At 41.9% G+C, this 22325-nt stretch overlaps 1 protein-coding gene across 8 annotated transcripts in view; it reads right to left on the bottom strand.

The window, feature by feature from the left end:
- Nucleotides 1-2402: 2402 nt before the first annotated feature.
- SYNRG (synergin gamma) overlaps nucleotides 2403-22325 on the bottom strand; it is a 91901-nt gene continuing 71978 nt past the window's right edge. For 6 of the 8 annotated variants that reach the window (XM_060133381.1, XM_060133378.1, XM_060133376.1 and 3 more), the window contains 5 exons: nucleotides 19805-19953; nucleotides 4933-5016; nucleotides 4488-4598; nucleotides 4097-4132; nucleotides 2403-3082 (listed from right to left, as the gene is read on the bottom strand). In XM_060133381.1, the coding sequence (XP_059989364.1) occupies nucleotides 2951-3082; nucleotides 4097-4132; nucleotides 4488-4598; nucleotides 4933-5016; nucleotides 19805-19953 (512 nt within the window). In that variant the 3' untranslated portion in view covers nucleotides 2403-2950. The remainder of the gene's footprint in view (nucleotides 3083-4096; nucleotides 4133-4487; nucleotides 4599-4932; nucleotides 5017-19804; nucleotides 19954-22325) is intronic. The other 2 variants (XM_060133380.1, XM_060133375.1) reach the window with 1 other exon arrangement.

Consider the following 22325-nt stretch of genomic DNA (forward strand, 5'->3'; position numbering starts at 1 on the left):
GCAAACTCTAGTAAGTCTGGTAGTCTCTGGATAAATGTGCAAAATTCAAATTGTACACAGCAAGAGAATGTTCTTGGTAATTAAGAAAAAGTTCCTGCAGAAATCCTGGCAAATGCCGCTACTGGGATGTAACTTAGCACTTGGGAAGCCTAACACCTTTCCAATCTAAATGTTGGAGTTTATTAGCTAAAGGTCACGAAGGAAGGTACGTGACCTCCAAGGTGTGACGGGATATTTTGTAGTGATCCCCAGTGCAGAGCAAACATTTCAGATTTCTATAACATAAAGGCCCTATAATTTCAAATCTTAAGAACACGCTAGTCATTAAATAAAAGGCAAGTCGAAGGCATCTGTAAATCAGCAAAGAATTATGCATATGCACACAAAAGATACTCAAATAATTTAAAATATGCAACCTATATGAACTAACTAGTAGCCACAGGAAAAATAAAGCATGGATAATATCCTAATATACCCTGTGCTGCTTCTACCTCAAGCATGTCCAGACAAAAATGACACACTAAGCCATAAAAAATTTAAAGGCAAAATACAACACCAAAACTGCTTACCAACTGCCACTCAAGAAGGGGGTGAAGCAGCTTGCACAATGCACTATATGGAAGTAAGTAACCTTGGTTACTGTTTCCAAGGACACTGGGCTCTTGGCTAGCAAGCACTGAGGTGAAGCTGCATGCAGTGTTGACTCATTTTAATAAACCTGCATAAAGAAAATCAATGCAACGGTATTCCACACTCCCCAAATCTTTACTGGTGGATCTAATAAAACATTTCCAGTACTAAACAGATACTGAAAGTAGTGAATACTCTTTATAGCAAAGGCTTTTTATTGATGTCTGCTGTATTTTCCCCTGGCACCTCCCATGGAGTGACTAAACCTATCATACTTGGTAAGGTCAGCAGTAATTATACTTAGGAATTTTATCTGAGGCATTCTGGAATATATCTAGAAATGGAAGCCAATCTAGTTAACAGGTGAGCATACTTTTTGAAATGTCATCAATATGGACCACTGTGACAGAACAGTAGTCCACACAGCATTTCCAAAAAATGTCTCTGCAATGTAAATTCTGTCCAACTGCGAGACACTTCTTGTCGCAAAGGTAGATTTTCTTATCATGGTCTATCATGGAATGTATAAGACCACTTAGAAGGCTGCTTGAAATCTGGTGCCGTGTTGAAACCCTAGGTGCTGCACAGGCTGAAGTGGAACCCAGAGGCCTCAGGCAAAACCTGCTAGAAACCAGCCCACTTGTGTTGTCACTAACACCCACTGGCTCTGTGGAGGGCAAAGGTAACGATTCAGAGACAGCTGTCCCAGGCATTAGTAGCTGGACATGGTATCATCTGGAGCAAATGAGAAAAACAGATTTACCTCATCAACAGTTCTCTGTGCACTCGGGCGCGCAGCCAGGTGAAGCAGAAGCCTCTTCAGGAGCTCGGGAATGAAAATGTCTACCTTTCTCGGAGCGGATGGAAGTAAGAGGTAGTAAGGTGGAACAAAACAATTTCCTCAAGTTTTGTCCTCAGGAGGGAAAATGATCTAATTAATTATGTAAAGCAGCAATTACACAGACAAAACCAACTCTTCCAGTTTACAAATAAAAACTAAGTCTAGGTCAGAGAGCTTAAGCCATACAAAGTGAAACACCCAAGATTCAAAATCTCTTCGTAAAGCACGTAATTAACAATTGAGAGAAACGTGTCCTAGTTTGGCGGGTTCTTCCCAGGAATAACAGTCTTTAACCACTTGGCTTTTTTCCCCCTGATTTTATGCATTCATTTTAAGTGGCAAAGAAAATTCCCTATACCAGAGAGCATAAGCCTTTTCCTTCTAAAATTCAGTGCTGTTTTTGAACAGTTTCCTGCCTTTGCTTCTAAGTCATGTGCCTCTACCACAAATACACACCTTACTTTTCTCCTTGCTAGGCCAGGAGCTCCACCTTCTAACCCTGAATTAATTTCCCCGTCTCTCACAGAGATACTGCGGTATTGGTCCCTGTGCAGTCATTTCTGGAAATTTGGCTAGAGGCCTCTGCAAAGAGATTTCATTCAGCTGGCTTTCCAAATCTCATCTGAAAAAAGTATCACGTTCACAGTCTGTGTGTGAGGTAAAACAAGGCTTTCACTGAAGGCGCCTAAGGGCAACGATATTCACCCCGATACACTGAGATTCAGGCCTCTGTCAAAATGAACATTCTTCTCACTGCAAAGTTCCCAGGCATGTTTTGAAAAAGTTTTCTTATAAGTTGACAGTCTTAGAAATGAACGAAAAGAGTAGAGAACTGGGTCGGTTGCGACAGTAAAGCTGGTAAGTCTGCCCTCACCCACCTGCCATTGTCCAATGGAGAGAACCAGAATTTTTTCTATAAAAAGAATACCAGTTTAATCACAATTTCCCCCTTTTTATTCATTTCAGATATTAACAAACTAAATGCGGATAAATGCATTCTACTTCACAGAACAGTAAGTGTTCTAGATACACACAAACACTGGATCAAAACATCCTTCCAACTCCAGTCCTATAGCAATAATTTATTTTTCTTCAAATGTCAATTCTTCACAGTTTCAATACTGCAGCAGCAAATATTCCTTAGATAAAGAAAATTGTGGTCCATGTTTTAAAACATCTTAAGAGAACTAGAGATAAGTCAGCAAACTTCCAGTGCAGTTTGGGTAGAGCAGTTTTACCTCGAATACCAAAGACTGGCTGTGGGAACCTGGGGGCAAAGGTCGTTGGGGGGGAAAGACTGGGAACTTCTGCAGCACTTCCTCCCCCGCCACCTCCTGAGGATTTCTTCACGTAGACTGATGGCGGTGGGGGGAGCTCTGCAGCATTTGCATTCTGTTTATTGGTCCCTGTCACCCCAAGGGGTGTGATGGAAAATAAACAAACTCAGGCAGTACTTCCCACAGGAGCTTTCAGGAAATTTCAGAGCAAATCAGGCAGGATGAGGCCGGGAGGCTTTGGTTCGACACAGTTGATCCAGAAATTGGCACAGCTGGCATGATACTGGTGTCCTCCATACGCCAGCTTGAAGCTGTCCGTTTCCGAGTTGAACGCCTGCCGGGAAGAAACACACATGGGGGGCCAGTCAGGCTCCCTCCACACCTGGGCACTGACCAGCAGCCGGCACGGACCCCTCTCCAGCTCACAGAGGCTGAGGCCAAACTGGCGCACACACAAAAGCTGAGCAGGTGGCTACAGGAATTCAAGCGAGAAAGTTTTTCGCCGCTAATTAAAGGTATAAAAATATCTTTACTGTTAAACCCAGTTTCAGCAAAAGGAGGCCAAATTGTTCCCAGAAAAGGCAGACAGAGGCTGTGGGGGTCGGCAGGGGTCCTGACACTGGACAAAAACAGCCACGGGCTGGGGATCATTTTGATCTCTCTGTGAAGAAAGCAGCCCTTCCCTGAGGCTGGCATTTGACTATAACATGCCATCCCTTAGTTTCTGAGGCTGATTACAGTCCTATCATGAAAGCAAATGAAAGATTAAAGACTCTTAGGGTCTAATGCCATTCGGAGCTGATAACCAAACTGACATCATTAAAAAGTCCAAATAGGTATAGGATTTGTAAAAAAATAAAGATGTTAAACACAGCAGAATGATTTCCAGATGAATAAGGCTTACCGGTAAGTTACAGTCAGCCAGGCCTAACCTCAATCACTTCCGGGGTGTTTTGTAAAGCTCAACAAGTAAACAAATAAATAAAGCTCTAAACCCCAAACAATTTGTTTTTGTCTGCTAACGGCCAAGTCCTGAAGCTCTCTGATCTCATTCTGTGTGTCACTACCACTTCATCTTCCAGAAGCTGCTCTTCCTGTTACCCTGTTCATCCCAGAGGAAAATAACCGCAACACCAGAAGCCAGCTATAAGCCACAAGCATGCACAGCAGACGGAAGTGGACCCGCACGGACATGTTAGTTGACCGAATCAAACACTATGGGAACGAAAAGGACTCAGCAAAGGATCCATGATTGGAACAGCTCAGGATGGCAGTGGAATCATCGAATTTGCCTTCCACACTCAAAATTAAGATGGAGACGCTAAGATAACACGTAACTGGTTCATACTTTTTTAGGATGTTCTTCTGCAGGCTTCTCTTCTTTCTGAAATAACGTTGAAACCATAAGGTCAACAAAATTCCCAGAACAGGGCCTCGGGCCTCCAAACGAGTCCTTACAGGTGTAACCTTTTCTCCTTGCCACCCCACTGTGCAGAGGGTGGGCAGGCATGTGCCAACAAGCCCACTCCTTAGAAAGGCAGGAGCTGCCTCCACCCTTCGACAGCTCCCCCCCGCTGCCCCTTTGAAAGAACATGTCTGCTTCTGTGGTCAGATTTCAGGGCTTGATAAACTCCCCTCCTCTGGTCACAGACCTTGTGGAGAAGGGCCAGATGGGATTGCCTCCCGGGTCGGTCAGGGAAGCAGCCCGTGCAGGGGAGGGGGGAAGGCAGGTGACTTACCCGGCTCCTGGAGTCCACGTTTAAAAGGCACACCCCACAAGCAAGCTCCTGAGCGTTTTTAATCCCGGGCCGTAGCATACAAGAGGAAAAATCCAGTGAATTTTCATCAGGCTGTGAGGACAAGACAAACGGGTAAGAAGCCAGGAATTCCACACGCTGCTGGTTTCACTCCCTGATCAAACATCCCAACAGGTCCAGCAGCAAATTCAGTCCACTCTCTACCACCACCAGTACAATTATTCCATTTCCCAGACGTTTACCGAGTACCTGCCCTGCTGTGTTCTAGTTGCTAGGGGTGTTAGGATGAGCACAAAATGGTCCCTGTCCTCTGAGAGCTGTTTAGGGTCAGGGCGAGGTGGGTGTCAGGCCACACTGTGCCACGAGACCCACACTAGGCGTAAGGACCGAGCGCTGGAGCACAAGGGGGAAGGGGTGGGGCACTTACCCGACTCAAGGGGAAAGGAGCGTGGTGGCAGAGAATGCTTCTGAGAACTTCCAAACACGGTGGCTGAGTCCTGATGGGTGTTTGCTAGGTGAAAGGGGTAGGGTAGGATGAGGTAGGGGAGGGAAGGGTATCTACTCTATGTAGAATAAGCAGCCTGGGCAAAGGCCTCTAAGCAAAAGATCAGGTATGAGAAGAAGTCTAGGGAGTGCGAGCCAAGCTTACAGAAGGAGGGAGGAGATGAAACTGGAGCACGAAGGCCTTGAAAGGAATATGAGGGGTTGAGACTCTATCCTGGGAAGCCCTAAGGGTTGTAACTAGATTGTGACAGGATCAGGTTTGTACTCTGGACAGAACCCTCTGGTTGCAATGCAGGCAGGCACTGAACTGGGGGTCTGGGCCTCTGTTACAAGGCTGCAGTAGCGAACCGGGAGACGGGTCCTGAAGGTCAGAACTGAGGGAGCAACAGTGCGGAATGGAGAGAAATGGACACATGAAGAGCTATTAAGGCCGAAGAATCAACAGGCCTGGCGGATCTGTTAGATGTGCGAGGAGGGGAGGGGACTGGGCAACTGAAAGGATTCACCCTAACGGGGCACGTGAGAGGAGAACCAGTTTGGGGATGGAGACTGGGAAGAAGAGTTCAATTTGGTACAAGCCATGTCGAAGCTGCCTGTGGGACAGCTGAGTTCTGATGCTATATGAGCAGGCAGATGGGTATACAGGCCTAGCACTCAAGAACGAGAGATCTGGATGTTATCGGCTAGGGAGAATAAATATATTAACAGCTAACAGGTCAAGTCTTTACCTGTGCTAAGCAGTACACTAGGCTCTCTACATACATTATTTAATTTATTCCTTACCAAAAAATCTATGAAATAGGGAGCGTGTCACCCAATGATGAAAAGCCCAATGATTGAAAGCTGTTAATTTCTTAAAAGTTAAAATGCACATCTATTATATGAGCTTGCAATTTCTAGATATTTTTATCTAAGAGAAATGAAAACATGTTAACAAAAGTCTTATACAAGAAGTGTTCATAGCTCTATTCATATTAGCCAAAACTGGAAAGAGCATGCATCTTTAAATAAGAAGATGGATTCAAAAAACATAGTATATTAATACATTGGAATATTACTCAGTGACAAAAGGGATCAAACTGATACACACAACACAGATGAATTTTTACAACATGCTATGTAGAAGAAGCTGACACAAGAATATATACACTACATAATTTCATTTATATTAAGTTCTAGAACAGGCAAATCTATGGTGATGGAAATCTACAGAAAATGGATCACTGGCTGCTTTTGGAGTCAGATCAGGGGATTGACTGGGAAGGGGCAAAAGGGAACTTTAGGGGGTGATGAAAACACTCCATATACCGATGGGGTGTGTGCTACATGGTTGTGTGCATTTGTCAAAACTGGTCCAACTATGCATTTAAGATCTGTGCATTTCATTGTATATATGTTATTCCTCAACTACGAAAAACACTTGAATAATAAAACAAGACAAAAACGACCAAAGAAAAGCAGAAAAACAAAGCAAAAAACCAGAATGGTAGAAAACATTTGCAAATGATGCAACCGACATGGGCTTAATTTCCAAAATATACAAACAGCTCATATAACTCAATAGCAAAAAAACAACCCAATCGAAAAATGGGCAGAGGACCTAAACAGACATTTCTTCAAAGAAGAAATACAGATGGCCAATAGGCACATGAAAAGATGCTCAACATCACTAATTATTAGAGAAATGCAAATGAAAACTACAATGAGGTACCACCTCACACCGGTCAGAATGGCCATCATTAAAAAGTCTACAAGTAACAAATGCTGGAGAGGGTGTGGAGAAAAGGGAACCCTCCTGCACTGTTGGTGGGAATATAAGTTGGTGCAGTCACTATGGAAAACAGTATGGAGGTTCCTCAGAAAACTAAAAATAGAATTACCATAGGATCCAGCAATCGCATTCCTGGGCATATATTCAGACAAAACTATAATTCAAAAAGATATACACGCACCCCTATGTTCACAGCAGCACTATTTACAATAGCCAAGACATGGAAACAACCTAAATGTCCATCAACAGATGAATGGGTAAAGATGTGGCACATATATACAATGGAATAGTACTCAGCTATAAAAAAGAACGAAATAATGCCCTTTGCAGCAACATGGATGGAACTAGAGATTATCATACTAAGTGAATTAAGCCAGAAAGAGAAAGACAAATACCATATGATATCACTTCTATGTGGAGTCTAAAATATGACACAAATGAACCTATCTATGAAACAAAAACAGAATCACAGACATAGAGAACAGACTGGTGGCTGCACAGGGGGCAGGGGTTGGGGGAGGGATGGACTGGGAGTTTGGGGTTAGCAGATACAAACTACTACGTACAGAATGGATAAACAACAAGGTCCTACTGTATGGCACAGGGAACTATATTCAATATCCTGTGATAAACCATAATGGAAAAGAATGTTAAAAAAGGAATGTATGTTATGTATAACTGAATCACTTTGCTGTACAGCAGAAATTAACACAACATTGTAAATCAATTATACTTCAATTAAAACAATTAAGAAAAAAAGATTTTGGATTCTTAATGTGTAAAAGTTAGGTATACATGAACTAATTTATTTTTCTTATATATGCTCTAGAGCAGAGTCTCTCAAACTTGGCACCATTGACATTTTAAGCTGGATAATTGTAAGACGAGCTTAAAAGACCTGTAAGACCTGTCCTCTGCATGTAGGATCCCTGGCTAATTTGGGGCAAAACTGCTCCCCTCCCCGACTATTAAGAACTGACTTTCCAAAGAGGAAGACCTATGTGTGCATGCATATAAATACACATATACACATAAACCCACACACGTATGTAAGCTGATTATAAATTTTACTGATATAAAGAATGTGTAGCACACCATTTACAAATAATAAAATATACCATCATCTTTACTGTAGATTCCACATAGTATCTTGTTCTCACAAAATGCTTTCTTGGATTTTTGCCCAACTCTTAGATCAACAACCTTTGCTTGCTTTCCTGAAAGACTGTTAGTTCTGAGGCGAAGGCTGATGTTTTCATGTGAAGGACTAGGGCTAGACTGAAATGACTCAGACCTACTTCAGAACTTCACTTGTCTGTCAAATATATGAGTGACTTCTTTGCTGAATCAGATAATAGTTCTTGAATACTGGACAATCTTTCCTCAACTTTTGGTTCTACTCACAACATAACAGCTACAGACACAGCATACTTTTAAGTTTAATCTACATTATTAACATTTTCTCTATCACCTTAAGTCTAGACAATCAACAAAACAAGTCAAGCCCTGATTTGAAGCATTTGCTGATTTCCATGGTATAAATGCTCCCCCTATGGTCGATTTCTAGCTACCAGTGTGATGTCACTGAACATGGGGTTGGGAAGAGATGCATGCAGCACCGTCGTATAGTATTTCCACATATGGATACAATGGACTAGGGTGACCAACTTCCTGGTCTGTGTCAGACTGTTGCCACTTTAGCTCTGAGGACACCCCTCGGTTCTGAGCAAACCGGGACAGCTGGTTGTCCTATGACAGACATCAATAACCTCAAACACTAAGGACAAAGCAGGTGGGAAAGGAAGTGAAGATGGAAGGGAGTCGATAGGAACAAAGTAAAAGGGTCCATTGTCCTGTCTTGAGAACCAAAAACAAGAGCAGAGCAAGTCAAGTGTGAGAAAGTTCTAGAGTTACCAAGTTGGGCTCAGAAAGATGTCTGAGTTTAAGATTGCCCAGGCTCTGCAGTGTGATGTGATAACACCGTCCAGTGTGATCATGCAAGTGGGTGGCTTAAGTGAAACAGAGACAAGGGGCTTGTAGTCCAGAGAGTCAAGGATCTGGGAGCCTGGCATGTTGGCTGGTTTTTCCTCATGAATACTGAGGTGACCAGGATGATGGCAAATTGGACAATAAAATAACAGCTACATGTTCTACAGTTACTTTAGGCTGAGCCACTGAGAAGTTACTATACTGTCTTTGTATTTGCAAAACTGTATTCTTCTTCCCCAGAAAAAAAAGCCTTCTCCCTAGAAAAATGTGTAGATTATATATGATATTTCTCCAACCATTTCTTTTTAATATGAAATAAGTATCTTTTAAAAATATTTATTTACTTATTTGGCTGCGTTGGGTCTTAGTTGCGGCGCTCAGGATCGTTGTTGCGGCATGCGAACTCTTAGTTGCAGCATGCATATGTGATATAGTTCCCTCACCAGGGATCGAACCTGGGCCCCCTACATTGGGAGCGTGGAGTCTCAGCCACTGGACCACCCCATCCATTTCTAATTTGAAATAGTAAACCATGTGCTAGGTTCCATAAACCTCTCTTAAACTAACCTGAGCTGAATCCATTTGGATTACCCTTAAGGAAGGAAGGATACACAGTTCTCAAAGAAGAAAAAGGGAGGTGGAAGTTTCAACTGTGTGAACCTACATGGCCTTAGCCAATCCAGAGGATAATTTGTTTGTTTTTTAGTGTAATCATGGCCAATTTGGTCAAACCTAGAAGCAGGTGGAATTATCATCTGTCTGCTGTCCAATTCTGTCCTTTGTAAAACAGTAACAATTTCACTTGCCCTCCCTCCCTCCCTCCTTCAGTTGGTGTTAGGACCCTCACAGATACATAAAAAGGGCTCTGGAAAGGATAAAATGCTCTAAATGATCATCACAATTATTCACTTTGACAAACTCTAACAAGCTTTTTGAAGAGGTTAAAAACATAGTAGTATGTCTATAATCTACACTATAGACATTTATCATGTTACTGAATGAGGACTAATTGTGAAATAATTAGAACCCGGGGAAACTCTGAATCTTGAAATCAAATCCAAGTTAATAAAAGCCCTTTTAATACCTGTTTACCAAAGGAATAAAAGAAGTCAATGAAAAGGTCATCTCCAGTGAAAATCATAAGGCTCTGCATAAATTACCCTGTAGTCAAATTAATCTTTCAAATGATAAAATTAACCTTTATAAATACACATCTATTAGCAGGGAGATTATTGTAGTCCACAGTGTGACACCATCAAATGCCCTAATTCTATAAGGAGGTATGCCCTCCACAGGCACCTTAAATTGCGTATCACCTACTTTAACTGGCAAGTATGTCATGCATTTAGTAAAGATTAAAAACCCAGCTACATTAGACATGACCTGCATACACTGACAAGTCCCAGAGTCAGACTGGGATATATAATCCTGAATCTTTAGCCAGTAATAAACTACTAAAATGGTATCCAAGAAAATCATTATTAAGGAAGAAGAGTTTGCTAGTATTTTAGTGTTACCAGTAGACTTATTCTCCTTCTTCCGGACAAATGTAGGATGGGCCTTCCCTGTCCTCTAAATTAGGCACAGTCGTGTAACTTGCCATGATGTTAACAGACTGTGAGTATAAGTAATATGGTCACTTCTGGAAGGAAGCAAGCCCAATGTGCTATTTGTCATGTTCCCTTGATACTCCCATAGTGACCAACTATGTTCCACTCGGTGTTGGCTCTATCAACCCAGATCCCGGAGTAAGGAGGACATGGCATAGAGTCCCTCCAACTTGAGATGGAACAGGAGCTAGGAATAAAGCTCTGTTGTTTCACATTGCTAAGAACTGGAGCTGGGAGGTGTTGCTTGTTACCGCTGCAGAACTTAATTTGACTGATACAAAGAGTGATCTAGACACAGGTTCCACAAGCAATTCCACACCTTTGATTTTGGTTACAATGCAACCATTCTTGGTTACAATGGTTTTTTTTTTTCTGGTAATTTTTCCTACTGCTACTATAACAAATTAGCATAAATTTAGTGACTTAAAACAACATAAATTTATTCTCTTCCACTTCTGGGGGTCAGAAGTCTAAAGTGGGTTGGCAACACTGTATTCCTCCTTATCCAAGCTCTAGGGGAGAATCTGCCTCTTTGCCTTTTCTAGTTTCTAGAGACTGCCTGCACACTCTGTGGATCACGGTTCCATCTTCAAAAGCAATAGTGTAGGATCTGCCAATCTCTCTCTCTGCTTCGACTGTCACATTGCTTTTTCTCATTCTTATTCTCCTGCCATCCTCTTACAAGGATCCTTGTCATGCCTCTGGGCCCACCCAGATAATCCAGGATAAGTTTCCCATCCAAAGACCCTTAACTTAATCACATCTGCAAAGTCCCTTCTACCACATAAGGTAAAACATTCACAGGTTCTAGGGATGAGGACGTGGACATTTTAGGGGGGTGGGGAGGTGTTAATCTGTCTACCAAATCCACCTTCTGCCAACTGAAGATAGCCGTGCAGAGACATGATTAAGATTCTGTCTCTAAAACACTGTGCAGACTGGCAAGATGACAAAAATGCTGTCATTACTAAAACAAACAAACTGTTCTGGGTCTTCCAGGGTGGTGCAGTGGTTAAGAGTCCGCCTGCCAATGCAGGGGACACGGGTTTGAGCCCTGGTCCGGGAAGATCCCAAGTGCCGCGGAGCAACTAAGCCCATGCACCACAACTACTGAGCCTGCACTCTAGAGCCCGTGAGCTGCAACAAGAGAAGCCACTGCAATGAGAAGCCCGCACACCGCAACAAAGAGTAGCCCCTGCTCGCTGCAACTAGAGAAAGCCTGCGTGCAGCAATGAAGACCCAACGCAGCCAAAAATAAATAAATAAACAAACAAACAAAACAAAACAAAAAAACTGTTCTCCTGACATGCCACAGCAATGGGAAGTAAGTACTCTGAAATTCACTGCTTATTTTACATCAAAAGGAAGTACAGAAGAATTTTATTATACTGAGGGTAGTAGTGGAATCACAGAGCCAGGGTGATTTGCAGTTGACCACAGGTCAGGAGAATAACAGTCCTGTCTCTTCTTGTAGATTTTATGTGGCAAAAACGCATTAGTATTGTTTTCCAGGACTAAGTCTTGGTTACCAAGCTACTGAACTTCAATTCAATCCACAAGCATGAGACAAAACTTTAAGATAACAATTCACTCATCTCACTAAAATAGGGGCTTTTTATCTCTTGAGAAAAAAGTTCCTTCAACCTGTGCCCAGAGGAAACAGGCTTTTGCCACAAGAGGGAGTTTTAGTCCATGGATAAAGGGAGCATGAAAGGGAATGGGAAATGTAACTTTGCTAGTATCACTTCCAGCCTAAAGAAATATTAAGGAGCCACAATTTGGAGGTTAAGACCGTGTACTCTGCTTTCCTTATCCCAAGCTGCATCCTGGAACCTTTTCACTGGAGAAAATTAATGCAGCCTCCTTTTGACGGGAATAGTTTCATGGAGTCTTTGTGGGAAGAAACAAGTCTTTTTTTTTTTTTTTTTTGCAGTACACGGGCCTCTCACTGTTGTGGCCTCTCCCGTTGCGGAGCACAGGCTCTGGACGCACAGGCTCAGCGGCCATGGCTCACGGGCCCAGCTGCTCCGCGGCATGTGGGATCTTCCTGGGCCGGGGCACGAACCCAAGTCCCCTGCATCGGCAGGCAGACTCCCAACCACTGTGCCACCAGGGAAGCCCAGTTCAAGTAAGTTTTATACACCGAGGACATACTAGTTATCAAGAGGAAATGCCATGGTATAAGCAGAAAAAATACCTGAGTAAAGAATGATTATTTTTCTGTCACAGCTAACCTGGTGAAGAAAGCAACTATAACTGGAATAGCATGGGTAATTGGAGAAACAAATACTCAGTGGCGGTCACGTACAACGTGCAATGCATTCCTGTGTTGTCTAGCGGCAGATACCTACCCTTCCCTGGTGCCTAAAAACTGTCAGGTAAAAATCACTCTAGCATCTAGACATGGATGCTAGAAATGGATGTTCCTAATGGGAGTTTGAAGGAGAGGGCAAGAATGCCTGTCCACTCTTCCCACTTACCTCCTATTTTGCCATGTGGAGGGATTTAGAACCACCGTAAGTGAGAGGGCAACACTCCTAAGTTAGATGTGTGACCAAACCCAACAGGCTTCCTTTGAAATCACAAAACCAAATTCTATGGCTTCTTTAAAAAGGTCTGAACAAAACTAATCCTTAGTGTAAAAAACCAGAACATGACTTATCTCTGAGTGGGGTGATGACAACAGAGGAGCACAAGGAAAGCTTCTGGGATGATGGGCTATTCTGTATCTTGATAGGGGTATGGGTTATATGAGGTATGCATATGTAAAAAACATTGAGTGGTATAACTAAGATTTTTGCATTTTACTGTATATATATTTTACAGAAAAAGAAAAAAGAAAAGAAAGGTCTGGAGGGGCAGAGTCAAGAAGGCAAGCCTTTCTCATGAGCAAGATGTACCAGGATGAAACTGACTTCCATCTCACCCACTGACAGCAGCTCCCTTAAAGCAGTAATCCAGGCCAAGATTCTCCCCAAATATCCTTTGCTCCAAACTGAAAAGGACTAATACATAATGAACCTGGTTAACACACTTGGTCTTTTGTGATACCTTTTCTTTAAAGAGTTCACGGCAAAGAAAGATGCTTTGCAACCACAGCCATCTTTTTCTTTTTCTTTTTTTTTCTGGCCCTGCTGGGCGGCTTGTGACACCTTAGTTCCCCGATCAGGGATTGAACCTGGGCCCTTGGCAGTGAAAGTGTCGAGTCCTAACCACTGGACCACCAGGGAATTCCCACAGCCATCTTTTTCTAATAGCACCAGAAGAGACGGGTTTGTCTAGAAGTCTAGTTTTCAAAATGTTAATTACAAGAAGAAACTGCCTGTCACCAGAACAAAGAAACTTAAAATCTAACTGGCAAGGGGGACTCTTTTAAGCTACTCTATAATCCTGGGATATGAACAGGGGAAAAAGTGTACAGAAAAGAACTTGACTGTTTATAGCAAGTTGCTGCCAAGATAGACTCCTGGTGTTTCATCTCATTAACCTTGATGCTAAATAATAACCCACTCTTCCCCAAAAGGCTTCTGCCTTTCTGCTTTTACCCATCCAACTTGCCCATTTCAAGGAGGCAGCAGATTACAGTGGTTGAAAAAGTAGACTTAGGACTTTCAGACTGAGTCCAGGTCTCACCAATATCTCTGTGCCTGAGTTTCTTCATCTGTAATAAAGGGGGAGAATAACAGTATCTACCCTCAAGGCTGTTGTATTAATTATATCTATGTAAAGAGTTATGAATAGGGTCTAGCACACAGTAATCACCAGGAAAAGTTGGCGAATGATGATGCCGATATTTAGGCTTCATGTGGTCATATCGGCACAGGGTTAGGAGCAGAAGGTGGGTGAATTAGGAGAGACCCAGACCCACACTGATCTCTAGATTCCTAAAGGTGAGAGAATCTCTAGATTTTCTCCTAAAGGTGAGACCTTTGTGAGACCGAGAGGCTCTGATGAACTGCGATGCTAACGATGCAAAGGGGACACGCCTGGTGGGGACACACCTGGTAACACGTCCCTCTCCATCCCACAGCCTCACAGGCAGCCACGGACATTACCAGCCAACCAACTTCATGCGTAGCTGGAGTTTAGAAGTATTTTTTTAAAACACCAGGGTTTTATCACCCAAACACAACCCTACCACTATTCTGGCATATTTCCTTCTAGCCCTGTAGTAATAGTTCTGTGTTATTTCAAACTTTATGCTTCTTTAAAAAATGGCGGCCTAACATCCTAGTATGAAGAGTCACACAACTAATTCTCCAGATTTGGACTTTTAGGTTATTTTCAATTTTTCACTTTTACAGAGAACAACTTCTGCATTTAACTTGCTTCTTTTTGTGAGTTTGTATGTAGAACTCTTGCCTTAGGCAGTTTTCCGAGAAGTGGAATTACCAAGTCAACTGCTCTGAATGTTTTCAAGTCCTTTCATTCATTTAGCACTTACCGGGTATTTACACAGTGCCTGGCCAGACAGAAAATGAACAAAATGTGGTCTTGGTCCTTGTTCTCAACGAGTTCACAGGTGGAGGGGAAAGCATGTTGCCAAACACCTTTCCCATAGGGTGGTACCAATTTCCTAATCAGGGCTTTCCGGGTGGCGCAGTGGTTGGGAGTCCGCCTGCCGATGCAGGGGACACGGGTTCGTGCCCCGGTCCGGGAGGGTCCCGCGTGCCGCGGAGCGGCTGGGCCCGTGAGCCATAGCCGCTGAGCCTGCGCGTCAGGAGCCTCTGCTCCGCAACGGGAGAGGCCGTAGCGGTGGGAGGCCCGCATACCGCAAAAAAAAAAAAAAAAATTTCCTAATCAATGAATTCCTAATAAATTCCCTAAGAAGTAGTCCAATTTTACCACATCAACACGATCAGCATTCAAATAAATAAACCAAACCCCATACTGGGTTTATTAGGAGGTAAAAACTGAGATCTCGTCTTAATTTGAATTAACGTTTCCTGCTTAGCTGTGCCTCCTCTATGAATCACTTCACGTTTTTGTTCCGATTTTACTGGAAGCTGGTATAGTTCTCAGTAATTTATATGTTTTCTTTACAGAGCAAAGACTTGCGGTCACTGTCAGTATGCGCTGCCACACGTTTTTTCTCATTTACCATTTCATCTATTTTTTTGCCGCTTGGAAGGATTTCCACTAATCTGTACTTGGAGCTATGCCATTCAATCTCTACGGAGAGATTTCCCAAGAAACTACTCAATGAAACCTGCTGCTTTCTTTACTGAAACGATATTTTTGAAGATAATGTAGATTATGTTAGTTTCCTCTTTATGAGAACCCACAAAAGAAGTTTCTTTCTGGGTACCGGAATAATTATGCTTCCTGAGTAGAGGGTTTATTTTTATGTTGTGAACACAGTGAATCATGGAACTGATCACGTCTTCTTTACATCAGTGCCTAGAAAGGGTCAACTGTACAGCTCACCACTAGCAAATGCCAGCACTTTTAAAGCACACATTTTTGGGGAATTCTCTGATGGTCCAGTGGTTAGGACCCTAGGCTTTCACTGCCAAGGGTGGGTTCAATCCCTGATCGGGAGCTAAGATCCTGCATGCCTCAAGGCCAAAAAAAAAAAAAAAAAAAGCACATATTTCTGTACACTTCATACCTGGCTTTAACTTATTTCCCTAATTTCATTTTCCCTTTGTTTTATTTTCCTTATCCATTTATTAAAAATATTTAAACCAGTTATTAAAATAATGAGGTACAAAAATGCTTATCTTGCTTGAAAAAAACTGGAAAGTTCAAAAAAGTATAAAACAAAAGGTACAAAGTCCCACCAAACACTGTTAGAACACAAAGGAAAAAAGGACATACACTATAGGATATCACTTACATGTGGAATCTAAAAAATACAAATGAATGTGTATAAAAAATAGACTCACAGACATAGAAAACTAACTTATGGCCACCAAAAGGAAGGGGGAAGGCGGAGGGACAAATTAGGAGTATGAAACTAACAGATACAAACTACTACACATAAAATAGATAAGCAACAAGGATTTACTGTATAGCACAGGGAACTATATTCAATATCTTGTAATAACCTATAGTGGAATATAATCTGCAAAGAAACAAAAAAACCCAGATCATTATGCTATACACCTGAAACTAACATAATATTGTAAATCAACTATACTTCAATTAAAAAAATAAATAAAGGACACAGTCCTGCTTTTAAGGAGCTGAGAAGCTAGTGGGTAAGAAACAAGCAAACACAATTATCAAGAAGCGTGGTAAGTGCCCTGACAGAATGTGCTATGGACACACACAGGAAGGGCATCTAATGCAGACTGAAGGCCTCTTGGAATGAATTCTGGGACAAATGACGCAAAGTCCAGAGGGGAAAGCAGTCTAACGGAGAAAGAGAGGCCAGGGCAGCCCAAGTGATGGAAAAGACCTTACTTACTGAGCTAAGGAGTTTAAACTTGACCCTGAAGACCACAGAGAGTCACTGCAGGATTTTAAATGGGATATAAATGACACAATCAGATTAGCATTTTAGAAAGAGACATCTGAGAGTGGTGTGCAGAACGAATTGATAGTGGATAAAAAAATGAACCAGTAGGGGGCTTTGCTGGCAGTCCAGTGGTTAAGACTCCATGCTACCAACGCAGAGGGCGCAGGTTTGTTCCCTGGTTGGGGAACTAAGATCCCATATGCCTCGCGGCCAAAAAAAACAAAACATAAAACAGAAGCAATATTGTAACAAACTCAATAAAGACTTTAAAAATGATCCGCATCAAAAAAAGTCTTTAAAAAAAAAAAAAGAATGCTATGAATTTTTGCCAAACTTGTTAAATTTAACCTCTTGAATTCAGTTTTCTATAAGTATTTCTTATCACCCAATGAACATAATTTTATCTCTTCTTTTCAAATATTTATAACTTCATTTCTTATTGTATTGGCCACACAGTATTTTAAAAAAATAATTAGGTTATAAATTGAAAAATGGCCAAAGAGAACAAAATAAGAGATTTGGGAAATGATTCAAATGCTTTAAGAACTTAATAGTACACGCCAGAAGCAACATAGCAATGGAGAGAGGATGTGCTTGCCGTTGAAGACAGGTTGCTGGGAGAGCCGGGAGTCCTCCTGACCATCAGTGCAGCGCAGTGAGAACTGGCTGCTCTCTCAGATGGGGCACATGGCAAAATGTAAGGAAAAGAAGAAAGAAAATGGAACAGCATATTTATTCCAGCTGTGGAAGGAAGATAAATTGTGAAATAAAGGATATTATCACAGACAAACTGAATAAGTATGAATATATAAAAATAAAATAGTTTTGCCCCATGTAATATTTTAAAAAGGGGATGAGGACTTCCCTGGTGGCACAGTGGTTAAGAATCCGCCTGCCAATGCAGGGGACATGGGTTCGATCCCGGGTCCAGGAAGATCCCACATGCAGTGAAGCAACTAAGCCCGTGCGCCACAACTACTGAGCCTGCACTCTAGAGCCCGCCAGCCACAACTACTGAAGCCCGTGAGCCACAACTACTGAAGCCTGCGCACATAGAGCCGGTGCTCAGCAACAAGGGAAGCCACGGCAATGAGAAGCCCGTGCACCGCAACGAAGAGTAGCCCCCGCTCGCCTCAACTAGAGAAAGCCCACGCACAGCAACGAAGATCCAAAATGGCCAAAAATAAAGAAAGAAATAAATAATAAAAAATTTTAAAAAAATAAAAAGGGGAAGAAATAGAAGAGGAAAAAAATAACTGATGTAATCTTATGAGCACACACACGTGTGTGAATAAGTCTATTACAAGTATGAAATATGTATGGTCAATACAATATTTCATTGAATATATGGTCAAATGGTCAAAAGAGATAGATGATCAGTTTATACACAAAGGAAATAAAAATAGTAAATTATCATTTGAGACACTGGCTAGCCCCTCAGGAAATGAAAGAAATTAAAAAACACTTTTATGAAATTGTTTAAACACTTGTTAACGTAAGAAATTGACAAAGCTAGAATACAATGTAAAGAAATGTATACTTATGTATTGCTGATAGCACTGTCAACTAGCCCCTAAGCTCCCTGTAAACCCATATAACACATGCAACAACAGCTATATGCAGGCATGCGTGTACATGTGCAGCCATGTACTCTGACCTCGTAAGTCCACTTGGAGAAACTATATCCCCAAAGGGGAAACAGTCATTTGTTTAATGGTATTCAGAGTAAAACTATTCGTAACAGGAAAACAATGAAAACAATCCAAGACCCTAAGAAAGTAAACCGGCTAAATGAACCACAGGACAGCAACAAGACGTATCTTACAGTCTTTTGTTTGTTTCACTTAGGTTTAAAAAAAAATGTTTTTGAGGTATAGTTGATGTAGAATATTAGTTTCAGGCATGTAACAGTGATTCACAATTTCAAAAGGTTACACTCCATTTAGAGTTATTATAAAATATTGGTTATATTACCCATGTTGTACAGTATATCCTTGTAGCTTATTTTATACATAGTAATCTGTACCTTTTACTCCCCTACCCCTACTTCGCCCCTCCCCACTTCCCTCTCCCCACTGGTAACCACTAGTTTAGTTTGTTCTCTGTATCTGTGAGTCTGCTTCTTCTTCTTTTTTTAAAAATACTTATTTATTTGGTTGTGCCGGGTCTTAGTTGCGGCAGGCGGGCTCCTTAGTTGCAGCATGCGTGTGGGATCTAGTTCTCTGACCAGGGATCAAATCCCAGGCCTCCTGCATTGGGAGTGTGGAGTCTTAACCACTGCACCACCAGGGAAGTCCGGAGTCTGCTTCTTTTCTGTTATATTCACTAGTTTGTTGTATTATTTTTTGGATTCCACATATAAATGATATCATACAGCATTTGTCTTTCTCTGTCTGACTTATTTCACTGAGCATAGTGCCCTTGAAGTCCATCCATGTTGTTGCAAAGGGCAAAATTTCATTCTCTTTTATTGCTGAGTAGTATTGCATCTTCTTTATCCATTCCTCTGTTGATGGACATTTAGGTTGCTTTCATGTCTTCACTATTGTACACAGTGCTGCTATGAACATTGGGGTGCATGTATATTTCTGAATTAGTGTTTTCATAGTACGTTTTTTTAAAAGGACACAAATGAGGACAGAAATAACTAGAAATGCAAAGGGAGAAACTCAAATGAATGCTTTGCAAAACATGCATATACATATGTGACTTAAGAAGGATGTAGATAGAGAACATTTTCCTACACTCTCATTTTATTTAGGTACAACGGTCCTGGGAGCTATCCAGAAGCCAACCTGGTACTATTCAACTAATGGAACAACTGTTGTCTCCTTCCTTCAACATAACTTGATACAGTAGGCACCTTCATCCTCCAGTAAGTGCCATCACAGGAACATACGCTCGGCTTCACAGCTTAGGTTTCTAGAAGGAAAGCAACTGCTAAATTGTCTAGTGGGCTTACCGTGAGTGTGGCGAGTGACATGAAGCCAATTAGGTTATTCCATACTTTATCGATGTCCTTCAGCAACTGCTGGAGTTTCTCACTGCACACTGCAGTGGCTTTTATCCCCAGCTCCACACGTTTGGTTACCCTGTACACCTCAACAACACCTGACAGGGTGAGAGAGGACAGAGTTAGGTGCTGGAAGCGTACAGAAAGAGTTGAGCAAGACACAACAGCCTTATTGCTGGCTGATATTCTAGGTGGAAACTGGGACTGTATCTGGACAGACATGAACTTACTATTCCTTGGGACCAACCAACTCTTAATGCTGCAGTATAAACTCATTGGTAAGAGCACAGACTCTAGAGCTACACGGCTTGGATTCAAGTCCCAACTCTGCCACTTAACTAGCTGTGTAACCTCAGGCAGGTTGCATAACCTCTCTGTGCTTCAGTTTCCTCATCTGTAAAATTGGGGTAATAGTAGTACCTCCTCAAAGGACGGTTGAATTAAGGGATTAAATGGGTTAATACTGTAAAAGGCTGAGAACAGTAGGCATTAACCAAGTATTAGCTATTTTTTTTCTGGCTTCTTTATGAGTCCATTTGTTTGAATTTGGGAAATACCATTAAACTCACTGAAAATAGGAATATTAACAGTTTAAAAGAATCGGAATGTCAATATCACTACACAGGCACACCTCGCTTTACTGCACTTCACTTGGCTGTGCTTTCTAGATATACGTTTTTTACAAACTGAAGGTTTGTGGCAACTGTGCGTCAAGCAAGTCTATAAGCACCATTTTCCTGACAGCATTTGCTCGCTGTGCATCTCTGCCACATTTTGGTAATCTCACAATATTTCTAACGTTTCCATTGTTATCACATTTGCTATGGTGATCTGTGATCTTTGATGTTACTATTGTAGTTGTTTTAGGGCACCACAAACCACGAAGCATGTGTTCTGACTGCCTCACTGACCTGCTGTTCCTGTCCATCTCCTCCACAGGCCTCCCTATTCCCTGAGACACAACAATATTGAAATTAGGCCAATTAATAACCCTACAATGGCCTCTAAGTGTTCACTGAAGTGTCTCACGTCTCTCACTTCAAATCAGAAAATATAAATGATTAAGCTTAGTGAGGAAGGCATGTCGAAAGCCAAGATGGGCCAAAAACTAGGCCTCTTGTGCCAGACAGTTAGCCAACTTTCGAATGCAAAGGAAAAGTTCTTGAAAGAAATCAAAAGGACTACTCTAGTGAAAATAAGAATGATAAGAAAGCAAAACAGCCTTATTGCTGATATGGAGAAAGTTTTAGTGGTCTGGATAGAAGATCAAAGCAGCCACAACATTCCCTTAAGCCAAAGCCTAATCCAGAGCACGGCCGGCCGTAACTCTCTTCAATTCTGTGGAGGCTGAGAGGTGAGGAAGCTGCAGAAGAAAAGAGTGTGAAGCCATCAGAGGCTGGTTCATGAAGGTTAAGGAAAGAAGCCAACTGCATAACCTAAGTGCAAGGTGAAGCAGCAAGTGCTGATGGAGAAGCTGCGGCAAGTCATCCAGAAGCTCTAGCTCAGATAATTAACAAAGGTGGCTACATTAAACGACAGACTTTCAGTGTAGATGAAACCACTTTCTATTGGAAGATGCCATCTAGGACTCTCGTAGCTAGTGAAGAGACGTCGATGCCTGGCTTCAAAGCCTCCAAGGACAGGCTGACTTTCTTGGTAGGAGCTAATGCAGCTGGTGACTTTAAGTTGAAGCCAATGCTCATTTACCATTCCAGAAATCCTAGGGCCATTAAGAATTATGCTACATCTACTGTGCCTGTGCTCTCTCTATAAATGGTACAATAAAGCCTGGATGACACACACCTGTTTACAACACGGTTTACTGAATATTTTAAGCCCACTGTTGAGGCCTAATGCTCAGAAAAAAAAAGATTCCTTTCAAAATATGGGTGCTCAGTGACATTGCACCTGGTCACCCAAGAACTCTGATAAAGATACACAACAAGATTAATGTTTTCATGCCTGCTAAACACAGAACATCCATTCTGCAGCCCACGGATCAAGGAATAATTTCAACTTTCAAGTCTCAGTCTTTAGGAAATACATTTTGTGAGGCTGTAGCTGCCACAGATGGTACCTCCTCTGATGGATCTGGGCAAAGTCAATTGAAAACCTTCTGGAAGGGATTCACCATTCTAGATGCCATTAAGAACATGTGTGATTCACGGGAAGAGGTCACAATATCAACATTAACAGGAATTTGGAAGAAGGTGATTCCAATCCTCAGGGGTGACTTTGAGGGGTTCAAGACTTCAGTGGAGGAAGTAACTGCAGATGTGGTGGGAAGAGCAAGGGAATTAGAATTAGAAGGGGAGCCTGAAGATGTGACTGAATTGCTACAATCTCATGATAAAACTTAACAATGAGGTATTGCTTCTTATGGATGAGCAAAGAAAAGTGGTTTCTTGTGGTAGAATCTACTCCTGGTGAAGACTGCTAAAATGACAACAAAGAATTTAGGATATTACAT

The sequence above is a fragment of the Lagenorhynchus albirostris genome, chromosome 20 (assembly GCF_949774975.1).
Source record: "Lagenorhynchus albirostris chromosome 20, mLagAlb1.1, whole genome shotgun sequence".
Classification (NCBI taxonomy): domain Eukaryota; kingdom Metazoa; phylum Chordata; class Mammalia; order Artiodactyla; family Delphinidae; genus Lagenorhynchus; species Lagenorhynchus albirostris.